General features: G+C 35.0%; 2 protein-coding genes across 3 annotated transcripts; both read right to left on the reverse strand.

Moving 5' to 3' along the window:
* Nucleotides 1-516: 516 nt before the first annotated feature.
* LOC111804720 (acyl-CoA-binding domain-containing protein 4) lies at nt 517-9,587 on the reverse strand. 2 transcript variants are annotated; one of them, XM_023689484.2, is made up of 18 exons: nt 9,295-9,587; nt 8,581-8,651; nt 7,626-7,689; nt 7,465-7,542; nt 6,512-6,706; nt 6,350-6,427; nt 5,776-5,877; nt 5,509-5,575; nt 5,211-5,272; nt 4,621-4,760; nt 4,031-4,157; nt 3,827-3,941; nt 2,769-2,857; nt 2,480-2,563; nt 2,225-2,407; nt 1,664-1,813; nt 1,281-1,340; nt 517-1,003 (listed from the first exon to the last, which is right to left on the reverse strand). In XM_023689484.2, exons 1-18 carry the CDS (start codon nt 9,457-9,459, stop codon nt 827-829), a joined length of 2,007 nt encoding a protein of 668 aa, XP_023545252.2. In that variant the 5' UTR covers nt 9,460-9,587; the 3' UTR covers nt 517-826. The 2 variants fall into 2 exon arrangements, with proteins under 2 accessions (XP_023545252.2, XP_023545251.2); XM_023689483.2 differs by having other exon boundaries at nt 1,664-1,816; nt 9,295-9,586.
* Nucleotides 9,588-11,180: 1,593 nt separating this feature from the next.
* Nucleotides 11,181-12,568, reverse strand: LOC111804783 (uncharacterized). The gene is made up of 3 exons (XM_023689576.2): nt 12,442-12,568; nt 11,726-11,783; nt 11,181-11,477 (listed from the first exon to the last, which is right to left on the reverse strand). The coding sequence occupies exons 1-3, from the start codon at nt 12,490-12,492 to the stop codon at nt 11,272-11,274; spliced, it is 315 nt and encodes a 104-aa protein (XP_023545344.2). The 5' UTR covers nt 12,493-12,568; the 3' UTR covers nt 11,181-11,271.
* Nucleotides 12,569-13,135: the final 567 nt, after the last annotated feature.

Raw genomic sequence — 13,135 nt, forward strand, 5'->3', positions numbered from 1 at the left:
ATTTCTCTTGGATTCAAACTCATAAACTCTAATTAATGATAGAACTAGATTTTATATTTCCTACTTACACGAGCCCATATTCTTGTTTTTTATTTATTTATTATTAATCTATAATTGTAATCTTCTTCTCCAATCATATATTATGATGTCAATATAGACCAAAATTCCATTTATGATCCAATGCTGACGATAATAGATACCATGACTTTGGAAAATTTGACTAAGGTAGAAATCCATTCAAATTTTAAACCCAGAAAAAAAAAAAAAAAAAAAAAAAAAAGAACACGTAACACTAACGAACTAAATCGACTAAAGTTTTAAATATATTTTTTTTCCACAAACAATATATATATATATGTTAGAAAAGTTGCTATTCCTGCAAATATTGGTATCAAATTTATAATAACATTATTTTCACAAGCCATCCAAATTTGATCCTAAAATAACATCCTAAAATAACAGTTGTGAAGGAACACTCGTTCAATCCGCTTAACATAGAATCATTCTCAAGAGAGAAACAATGAAAATGTGTATGCCTCATTATCATTATAGCTATATATATATATTATGTTTGTTCACCTCAAATACAAAACCTTTGAAAATTTGGCAGTAAAAGAAATACACAGCACTGAGATCTCAGACGTTTATATTATAACACATTCATTTGGGTTCCCTAATGGAAGGAACAAAAGACGAAGAAAAAAAACTAACAATCTTATTATCAGTTGAAGAATTACTATGTGAAGGTGGGGATCAACTGTAATTGAAGGAAAATTGTAACAATTGTAAGCTAATGGTCACTAACCAATGTGGGGGGCTTGAGAAATCAGGCTTCTTCTGGAGGAGGGGATCCAGCCAGCCAACCCCACACACCACCTGAGCCCTGCTTCTGTTTTGCCCTCAAGGCCTCCTCAGAAGCTGCCTTTTGTCGCTGTAGAAGGTCGAGTTCCTTCTGTAATGTTTCCATTGTTTGGAGCTTCTGTCGTAACTCCACAACGTTGACCTGATGGGTAGTCGAAAAATGAGCAGATGACCAAAATATGAAAGCAACACGACTGTCAACGTTGACCAGATCCAACAATTTCATTTTTTTTAAAAAAAAGTGTACCTATTACTTTTATTTTTAATTTTATGGAACTGAACAGTTCAACTAGTGTTGCTCAATCTAACTGAACCGAGTAGATGCAATGAGTTTAGATTGGTTTTCTCAATATTGACCAGCACCTCTACATCTGACTTCAGCTACTAGCGTACAATGAAGGGAACTAGGGAATACAAACCTCAAGTTTGAAACATCTCGACTGCTCAGCTGCAAGTTGCGAACGTACAGATTGCAGCTCCTGCAGATAACCAAGGAGGTCAAGCATTCAGTAAAGTCTGGATTCTACCGAGTCCCCTTCAATTCTATACCATCTCTAAAGACTCAGGAGATTAACGATTGTATTTTCAATTTGGCTCTTTTTTTGGGGTTGTATTTTCTGTATGCCACTTCTATTGTATTCTTCCATATTTTTTCCTCAATGAAAGTTTTGGTTCTTGATACAAAATAAATGGCTGTATTTTCAATGCAATGAAGCATTATTGGAGCTATCCCAGCGTTCATTTTTTGCTAGTGTTCACCTTTTCACTTCAAAATATAATCAGTTTTCGGTAGAGAAATTACCTTGTACAGCTCGGAATTACGGTTCTCCGCATCAGCAAACTCTTGCTTTAGTTGTAAAGAGTGTATCTTCTCCTTGCTGAGAGATGATTCCAGTTCTTCCTTCTCCGCCTTCAATGTTGCAATGAGTTCGTTTGTTTGCTCACTTTTGTTCTTCTGTTTCAAGTTTAAAAACATTAGTAACTTCTAGCATCCTAAAATTGCGATTCTTGATCCAAGTAATACGAAGGATAATCATGAGAAAAATGTCAAGATTATTACATTTTCGGGAGACGAGAGAGAGTTTCTATTTTTCTTCATTACCCAACAATATATATAAATTAGTATTTTCTTTTACTCAACTACTTAGCAATTTTCTAACTGTCCCTGATGTGGTCTCTCATTCCGTAAAAATCGCTCATTGGGTACAGTTAACCAGGAATAAAATGGAATAGCTTCTTTCATATTTAGATTCTGAGATATACATGGTGCAAAATTTCAAGTGTTATAACAGATCAGTACTTAAACTAGCAGATCTTAAAAATGGGAAACCAAAAGCTGAAAACATCATTTATTGAGACATACCAAATTCTCCGACTCTATGTTGTCCATAACAATTTCCCTAATTTTTCCTTCTTGTGTCACTTCAAACTCGGATTCAACATCCCTGTTGGTGATGTTATGCACAGCTGAAACACTGTCCGGCACAGAGGTCTCTGTCATCTTCGATTGCAGTGTTGATTTGTGGCTTGGTTTGAGAACATTAACCTAAAAGCAAGATTCTGGGTGAGTTGAAGGGGGAAGTCAGCAGACAAAGCAACGCTAGATATTACCATTCACCTCATTGGTATAACGTCCATTGTATCCTCCAAATGCCACGAGGATGTCTTCACCACCATAGGAGCTTACAACCAAACTAATTCCCTGTAAGAGATCAGATGGCGTTTAATAACTTCAATGGCTGCAGTGAAAAGTATATCAGTATTGACAGTGAGATCCTTGATTGACATTCTCCCAGGAGAAAATATGGGAACTTATTAGTTTCCATGGTTTAAGATAAAAGTTTGAGGCACATCCTTAGTTAATGTGATGGTGGGGCGTGTGGTGAATTGGTTAGAAGAATTGGCACCTCACTAGCAATAGGAACACGCCCTTGAACAGATGTTACAACTGACCAAACAAGCGTAGACATATTCAGCACAACAGTTTCCGAGACCCCTGCAGGAGATCAAAAGAATGCGATCAGTACTTAGTAGTGGAGTATATGGTGACTTTTTGTGATAACTGATAAGAGATCCAAAAATCTTTATTCAACATCATGGAAACTTGTGATCTTCAGATACTGCTATAACCTACTTGAATGAAATTTAATTTCACGACAATAGAAGGGAAGAAGGGCACATCTGAAGAAGCACCTCAAAAAAGGCTACCTTGATGTTTGGAATCTTGAAAATCCGTTGCAATGTGATTGCAAGGGAAGAGATCTATTCTCAAAGAAAGGAAAGCACGTACTTGGTCCTTGAAAAAATCACTTCAAAAGATTTTTATGGCTTCAATTAAGAGTTACTCCTCTTCCCTCACCAAATGGTTAATTAACTAGTGGGATGCATCCCCATTCAGGCACACCTATATTTTCGTGAAAACTCTAGTAATAGAACTCAGCAGTGGTTACTTTTCATCTCTATTTCATGGAAAGCAGTAAATCTTCTATTGGTTGCATCTTAACAATTAGGAGGTAATTAAACAACCCTTTACACCATATACTCGAAGAACTTCTACCATCCATGTAGAGATATAAAAATGATTTTTCTTGGTGGAACTTGCAAAATGAACTCCCGCTGATTAATTTTTGTATCTTATTAGGGGAGAAAGGGAAATTCTCGTACTAATCACATCTAAATAATTAGGACGTACTAAATATAAGCTAGGTAGATTATTTACTTCAAACACTAATGTCTCCTACCTCATTCAGTTTTGAGGCATTGTTAATCTGGTAAATTGTACATCCAATGAAGAAAACATTCCCATTTAATAAATTCACCGTTTTCATTTTAGCTACTATTGCTTCCAGATTTGTTCACGCAAGGAGATTATCCAATGGGAAAAGGCAAGGATGATTGTTGGAAACTGTAAGATAGCAAAAAAAAAAAAAAAAAAAACAAAAAAAACAAAAGAACAGGTACATACCATTCTTGTTGTCACCACCACCAACAATGAACCAATTCTCTCCAACTGTAACACCTGCATGTCCAGCTCGTGGAGTTGGTATATCACCTTGTTGTGTAGGTCTTGACCATTCCATCTATGCAATCAGCAACCCATATAATATTCAATACATATAATGTTCACCATATATCATCAATAGATACTGGTATAAATTGATATTCTCACAGCTTGCAAATCAAGAACATGCAGATCATTGAAGCAAGTAGCATGTGAACCCCCACCAAAGATGAGGAGATAGCGTTCTGCATGTACTGCAGCAGCATGATCAGACCTTGGAGAGGGAGGAGCCCCGCTGCAGTATTGTCATCACAAGTCAGCCAAAGATATAATGGAATACTTCTTTCTGCTTAACCAGACCTTAAATGAGATAGATGAATGGATATATAAGAGCATAAAAAAAAAAATTTAAAAACAATCCCGAGAACAAAACAGACCACATGCTCAATTAAAGAAGGGGACCCCAGTCCAAAAGAATAAAACTATGCCAACAATTACAAAAAAAGAAAAAAAAAACTGTATTAACAGATGCCCCCAACAGAAGGAATACTTCATTCTTTTGGAACTAATCAAAATTCAAAAAATACCAAAATCCTCCATAATCTCCAAGTATTTTCAGCTTTTAGGGTACAAAACAAAAATAAATAAATTCAATCATATATGGTTACTTGTTCCCACCCAACAAAAATGTAAACGTGAAAGAAAAGTACATCTCCCTTGGACAAAGGAGTACGCTGGAATATTTTCAATTATCTTACACTGCATCAATTTCATCCCAGGTCAAGGTTTCAAGGTCAAGAATGTGCAAGTCATTCAGAAGAGTTCTCTTTGCATCTTGCCCGCCAAATATAACCAAGCTTGTTCCAACAAGAGTCACCGACTGACCACCTCGGGAAACCTACAATTTACGGATCCCATATAATTTAAGAACACAGCTATAAAAGGACGCCAAATATCAAGGGGATTTCAATGAATTACTATAAAAAAAAATAAAAAAAAAATGAAATTGCAACCTAAGACGGTTTCATAGTTTAGCATTAGTCTATTCTTTTTTTTTTTTTTTTTTTTTTTTGATAAGAGACAATAAATGCATAGTCTATTCTCAAAAGCAATGCCAAATAAAAATCATTGATGGCAGAAGACCATCAATTTTATTGCACCCTTACGAGAAAATGTCAAAATCCAAAAGCTGATTTTGAACTTTGAAACTTAAATGACGGATGAAAAGCAGCATAAATGTACGTGTGGATATGAGTTCTACGTCAACAGGAACAAGTATCAACATTCAGTTCTTCAGTATAATTTTCTTTATATAATTTTTTTAATAAAGAAGATCACTGAGACATACCGGTGGTTTTCCGTAAGTCTTCAAGGTAGACCAAGTGGAGGTTTGTACATCAAAAACCCTAACTGTAATGAGAGAAGGGTAGAGAATTTATAGCTTTCCCATAAGATGACGATCGTCTCTAATAGATCGGGAGAAAATAAAATATTTGTGGGAGTTCTTGCTAAGGACTTCCCTTGTAGAGCGAAACATAAAATATATAATTTAACAGCAAATAACTTAACACAATCCTGAAGGTATATTCAGTAATTTATCCACTAAACTTGAGGTAAATAACATGGCGAAAGCACTAAATTTGTACCCTGAATAGCTTCAGAGGGATCCTTTGTATGACCAGCTATTGATAAAAGTTTGTTCTCCCATGATATCTACAGTCAAACAAGGTTGATTACTAGCTCCAGAAATTCGATGTTATAGCAATGTTGATATCAACATCAAGTAAAAAGATATTGTGTTTCATTTTGCAGTATGAATATGGCAGAGATAGGTAGACCTATCTGGAAGAGCATTATGACCGTATCTACAAGAAAACATCTGTAAAATTAAAAATAAATAATTGTGTACTGACCAAAGAATGACCAGCACAGGGGGTTAGCTTTTCAGGAGGTGATTCCGGTGACTGGGTCTTAGCCTCAGGTTTTGTCCATGCCCAGCTTCTCAGATCCAAAACCTACATGTGAGTGCAAGAGTTTTAAAAAAAAGGCCTACGTAAAGAAATAAACAAATTGTTGCAAAGAGGGTGCAGGTGCAGATTAGAAAATAATCTTAATATCATCACTTGAATTGCCCATGACTTCCTGTTTTCTGTTCTATTTTTTCATCAGACAAGAAATAATCAATTTTAACATTGACTGTCGACAGAAAACAAATCATAGATTCCACCACCCAGTGAAGAAAATTTGTCTTGGAATAAAAATTCTGAAGAAAAAAAAGTAAGTTATATATATGTATATTTCTTTTAATGGAAAAGTCCCAACAAAATTTCATTCTTAAATCAATTTTTTTTAATATCTCATCTATTCCGCAACTAGAACAGGGAAATACACATTGCACCAAAGTCAGAGTTAGAGTTAAAGAATGACCCAAATTTTGAAATGACAAATTGCACAAATGCAACAAAAGCATGTAAATGTTTTGCTTACATGAAGATCGTTGAGATAGCGACCATTGTGGTTTCCTCCAAAAATATACATCTTATCCTGAATAACTGCTGCTCCATGCTGAAAAGGTAAGTACTCTTTGTTTAAAAAATGACATGGTAGAAGATCATATTCTTAATGAGTTGAAAGAAGAACAGTCAAAACCTCATATCGTGCTTTCGGGCGCAGACCAGATACTGGGGGTGAAATCCACTGATCGTAGACAACGATAGAGCCAAGACCTTCCACAAGAACATCCTTATCCTGAGTTTCAGGAAGACTTCCATTTTCCGTTGATATAGTCTTGGTCTCAGGGATTGAATTCCCATTCTCATTGACGGGCTCAGCTTTTGGGTCATTCTAAAAACCAACATAGCTATAAGTTTTGTTATCTGGAAAACGAGTGAGAAAGAAAGGTAATATGAAAGGTTTATTATACTTTAATTTTGAATTCATATCAATTTCTTTTTATTTTAAATTTTTTATATTTTATTTTATTTCATGTTGAATGGAATTTAATTACTTTAAAAAAAAAAAAAAATGCTTTCTTTGAGAAAAAGGAAAAAAATACACCAGAACATGCAAAAAATACAAGCCAGCATAAGAGGCCAAAACAAACCTTAAGCTAACCAATTTACACTTAAACTTTACTTTAGTTAAAAAGCATCAAACAGAACAGGAAAAATCAACACCTGCAAAATCAATCTCATCTAACTACAAGAATTATGCAAATAACTGGCCTCCAATCTTCCGAAGAAAGGAAAAGAGAAAAAGTAAACCTAATTAATTTGAAGATATTAATTGCACCACTTACTCAGTTGGAGCAATCCATCACTAATTCAAGTGTAGAGTTTAAATTGATAATATTGAAAGTTCAAAGTTAAAATTAACTCACTCACGTAAGGAACATTTGAGCTTCTCTCTAAAAATGTTAATGAGTATACCTACTACAATATGCAGATATATCTTAAATGTTTCACCTCTTCACGCCGGCTTCAGTATTACCTTAGAAAAATATGCAAATATATCTTCTATGTACTATATATCAAAATTTAAAAATAATAATAAAAAAAAAATCTTAAATGGTAAAATTCGTAATAGAGATTCCATAGACTCACATTAATTTGAACATCTAAAACCGGCTCTGGCTCTGGTACAAAGCCGGATACTCTTGAATACCAACCTGGCTCTTCTTCCTACCAAGCGCAAACAATCATCAATTAATTAAAACGAGACTGCAACAACAAACTTGAATTTTTGGTGGATGATTCAAGCAGACCTCCAATATTTTCACAAAAAGGCGCATTGCTTCAACAGGAGCCATATTTCCAAGCCCATTCCAGCTGCAGAATTCCAAATAAGTTCCTCAGAAACTCTCAACATGGTGGAAAAGCCCACAATTATGCAAGTTAATTAAAAAGCATGTTATAAACTTCTACGCAACCTAATTGCACTGACTATCCAAATTTCTAAAGGATGGTTAGTTAACTGTTGACACAAAAGTAATCACTGACTCGGGATGAGAAAAGAGGTTATAATACAATGAATACATCATAACACAACCAATCTACAAAGAAGGTAAAGCATGAACAATAATGAAAACTATCTGGTTGCAATGACTCTCATCAAATACTACACCACCAAACCATAACCATAAATATACAGTGCATCAATTTACTAACTAAGAATAAAAAGATTGAACAATAATATTTTGAAATAAATTATCCTTACGAGCATCAATTCATTGATGCCAAAAGCAGACAAAATTTTGACAAAGAAACTGTTACTGATCATGTGGTACACTGGCGTACCACCAAGAGAACTGCAGACTAACTTCAAGTATTGACATGAGTTTTAAAGAGACAGTATTTCATTCTGCCTTTAAAAGGGTTAACGACCCTCACAAGGAACTCAGCATAGCAACTACCCATTAATTAGTAGCATTGATCTGATACCATAACTATCCCTCTCCAGAAATTGCTTCCTCCTATAAGCCAGAGCCACCATACGATTCAATTTCAAGCACTTACAGACATTTTCTACTATAAGATATCAGAAATGGAACAAGAAACAACCAACTTCTTTTGCGATAATTTCATTATATTGCAAGTACCAAGATGACAGAGTAGGTAACAATCGGAACGATACTAAGCCTCATCTATTCAGTATGTTGTTTTTTCATGTTGATTTAGATATTAAGGCAAACAGCATGAGAAGGAAATAAGCAAACAGACCTCTTCCACTTGCTTTTCTCGATTGCATGCCAACTACTGGGTTCGGGTACATTACAACGCCCTACTGTAGCCTGTAATAAGAATAGTTAAGAGTTGGCTGGTATCCTTACAATAACTCAGGATTCGCTCAAATAAAGTTTGAACTTGGTGGGGATACACGCAATAAACCCATTCAGTAAGACAATCAGGTCATGACATACATTCATCGTTCCTCATAATTTGCGAATTAAGTAAGCTTAAACCCGATCTATATCCTACAAGCATCAAGCATGTCAGGAATCAATCTTCCCAAACATAAATTTAAACCGTATCCTCAGATCCAACTAAATCATGAACGTCTAAATTCCATAGCTCGAGAATTGGCAATCTAAACTTACAAACCAACACCGTGATTCAGCAAATCTGTAAGCTCACATTTCAACAGTAATGCCGAAATAATTTTCTAAAGAAGATTCCAGCTATCTGGAGATGAGCAATTGAACCTCGATTCATAACCAGAATGGGCATCGCAATTCGAACAAAATACTAAATCAAACATGAAAAGACCGTCGCTAAACAAGTCCAACAACCAGCACAACTACGCCTCCGCCATTCCAGAAATCAAACACAAAAATGCAGCCGAAATCACCCCAAACATGCACCTATCTCAAACTCAACCAAACTACAGAGGACCAAACACCGCTAAGTAAAAAGTGTAAGAACCCGTGGTCGTACCTGCTGATACAAGCCATACAACAACAGAGCAGCCTCGTCAGAGAACCTAGACCTGATGGCCTTTGAAGACGACTTCGGGGATCCATCAAAACCGGCATAAGAGGCTGCGGCGTAGAACCGGTCGGGATATTGCAGCCCGGAGCTCGCCTTCGCCATCGCAGCCATTTCTTCTTCTTCTTCTTCTCTGTAAGTCTACAAATTGGACGTACAAACAAGAATTCAACACAAAGAAGAAATGGAGATGGAGACCGTTTGGTGCCAACAATTTTTTTTTTTTTTTTAATTTTAATTTTTTAATTTTTTTAATTTTTTGAAGTCCTAGATCTGATTTAAACTTATTTTTGTTCTTGCTTTCTTCCTTGTTACGGTCTGGATCTGTTTCTTTTCTATCACGAGAGTTTGGTATTGATTTCTTTTTTTAAAAATAAATAAATAAATAAATAAATGTGGAAATTAAATAAATTGTCTTTTTGTCTGTGAATTTTAGGGGAAAATAGATTGGATTGTGAGTTAACTTCAGCATTGACCATTCAATTTCATAGTTTCTCATTTGTTTAATCGAGTAAATATATGGTACGGAAATTCATTTTAGGTCTAAATTCGTGTGTGTTTATTATAAAGATGTTCATTTAACTCTGCAATTTGGATATTTTGTGGGAAATTCTCGTTTAAACGGAGATTAGAAGAAGGAATTGATAGATGTTTTTTTCTTATTACCTAAATGGAGTCAGAGACGAAAGATTATATAACTCGTCCTCATCTTCTATCCTCGTGTGCTTCGTATGTTTGAATGTGGAAGATCGAAGGAATTTGAACTCCCATTTGCATGGTAGGGCTTGGACTAATATTGAAGTAATCATATACACCTTAGGGATTAAGGACATGATGATGCCAACATTGATATCTTTGTTCGACCGGTAAGACTAGATGCTACTAGTCGCTCATTAACATTCTGACGACGATGATCCATGGTGAAGTTAGTCAATGGTAGAGGGTTAAGTGATCGTTCAACTACCAAACATAACAATCTCGGTCTCCAAATCATTAACTAAAATGTCATAAGTTTGAATACCATTAACAAACTTTGTATCAATTAGTCTCTATCATTCGAGACCTCTCACGCCCCGACGTTACTCAAATATGATAGACTAAAAGCAAATAGTCTTATGGAATGATAGCCTTTTGATCCTACAATATCAGGTGGCTATAAAATCTGCAGAATTTTAGTACCTTAAAAAAAAAACAACCCACGGTAGTTGTCCACCCTGAGTTGCTGGCAGCTCTAATTGTGCAACTCGGGCAATTTTCTTTCTACTTCTGTATAACAAATGACAAAAGGATATATATTAGATAGTCAGCAGCCTGCAACAACCAAATCTTGTCAATCAAAGTTTTGATTCTTATCACTTAACAAAATAGACCCTCCAAAATGCATACAACTATAAACGGCCCAAACCCACCGCTAGCATACATTGTTTTATTTGGGTTTTTCCTTTCAGGCTTCCCTTCAATGTTTTAAAACGTGTCTACTAGGGAGAGGTTTCCACACCCTTATAAATAATGTTTCGTTCTCCTCCCCAATCGATGTGGGATCTCACAATCCACCCCCTTTTGGGGCCCAGCATCCTTGTTGGCACTCGTTCCTCTCTCTAATCAATGTGGAATCTCACACTTAACCTCTTTACTCGGATTCATGAGAGAAGATGATAGACACTTGTTCTTAGCTCCATGCAGGTCCCTGCTAGCTTCATATTTAATAGTATGTATCATCCTCGTTTGTCATGGCAATGAGGATCGAATCCTAAATCTAGAACTCTGATTAACCTCTCAGCAATCAAGTTACTAAACAAGATATGAATTTCACAAAGAGGAAGCAGTTTCAGATATTTTGGAGAAAGCAAGTGACTGATGCATTCGACTAAGATCAGACATAGTAAACAAAAGAAAATCAAGAAATGGAATTCAAAGTTTGAATAGTTAAGTAATCCGATCGACAAAAGCTTCTATATATCCCCATCCGTCATCAACATCAGGTCCTACCCAGTAGCCAGCTAGTACCAAATTCCTGGAACTAGAAGAAACTATTCCCCAAAAAGGTCTTGAAGTTAACCGTACTGGATGGCAGTTTTCCCAATTCATAGATATGGATTTATTTGAGCAACAAGATAGCACAAACGTCGAAGCTGCAAGTGCAATACATATCATCAGCAATCCAAAATTTTCTCAATCTAGTTATGATATAATAAATGGGTACAAGACTACATTACATTAGTAGTACAATTCTCAATCATTACCTTTTCTAGTTTTGATCAATTTTACAGGGGAGCGAGATGAACAAACGATGTAACTAAAGAAATTTTAAGTTAAAATGACTCAAAAAATGGTTGTGATTTCCACTAATTATTGATCATATAAAAAATGAGAATCAAACCTGTTCCAGCTCGCCTTGGAACTACTGTGACTTTAGCCAGTTTCCATGGTGGCATTTCCTGACGCATCGATCAAAGATAAGTAGGAAAAACACGTCAGTGTGCGATCAAAATCTTGAAATCTAGAGAAATAAACAGCCATTCTGATTTTTTCAATCATTTTCCAAGCATTTTAGGATTAACGACTGAGCTTCAGATAATAATTTTCACAACTGGACTGATGTTTCGAAGATGCTACTTACAAAAATTGCAGTTGGAAATGGAACTATGTATGAAGCGCGCCAAATTTGCTCATTAATCGATCATTACAACGAAATTAGAACATGCTCACTAATCCTTATATAATCTCACAGAACTTAATTTTCTAACGATAATCTTTCCAGAAGAAAGAACTATTCACCCAATCAATCCATTTTAACTCGGATAATCACCAAACACTTTCCAGACATCCAAACAAAAATGTCCAACCAAAAACAATTCTCAGAACTCAGTTTCTTATGGCCGGTCCACCTGAAAGCATAATGCGAAACGGAAAAAACGCATTCGTCTAACAAATGCTAGAATAAAACAGCAAGGTCGATTGCAGCAACCTAAACAGCCTACCGCGAATGAAGCTCTCCGTTACGTTGAACATTACAAGAATCAGAGTACATATTGAAGAAAATTCCGCAGCTACAGACGTGATTAACGAGGGAAGGCGTTTAGAAGCGGAATTTACCTTGAAAATGACCGGTGGAACGGAGAAGCTCAGAGAAACGAAACTCACCATGAAGGCAGCAACGAAATTACGAAACCCCCAAGTTTTTGGGTTTGCCTTTGCCGCCGCTCCTTTTAAAAGGGACGCGTAGAGCGGCCCATCCAAGTTACAGATTACTGATTAGTCCATCCTCGAACGACATGTCGAATTTAATTTTAGAATTTAATTTTATCCTAAACCAGTTTTTTTTTCCTTATAATAAATATAATTTAGGTTTAAAATAAAGACATTTTTTCTCATTATGGTTTGTTGTACCAACAAAATTTACTATTTAAGTTTAATTTTTATTTTTTTTAATACTTAAGGTTGTTTATATATTTTAAGGTTATTACCGTAATTTTACATTTAATTCATATTCATTTTTCGAATTACTACAAAATTAAATTTTACTTTTAAGTTTTAAGAAAATTAATGTAATTTTTTAAAATTTAAAAGTATTTTTGAAATGAGATATTAACTATTTTCATTTATTTTTTGTTTAAATGTAATTATGAGAAACAACCATTAAATATATATTTTTAAATTAAAATTTAAATAAATTAGCAAATTTTTTCAAATTAATGTAAGTGAAAGTAAAAAATATGAAGAATTCGATCAAATATAGTTTGAAGTAAACGAGACGAAGTAAATAAAAATAAATGTGATATTGTAGATA

Source organism: Cucurbita pepo, chromosome 11 (genome assembly GCF_057944985.1).
Source record: "Cucurbita pepo subsp. pepo isolate OVF chromosome 11, ASM5794498v1, whole genome shotgun sequence".
In the NCBI taxonomy this organism is placed as follows: domain Eukaryota; kingdom Viridiplantae; phylum Streptophyta; class Magnoliopsida; order Cucurbitales; family Cucurbitaceae; genus Cucurbita; species Cucurbita pepo.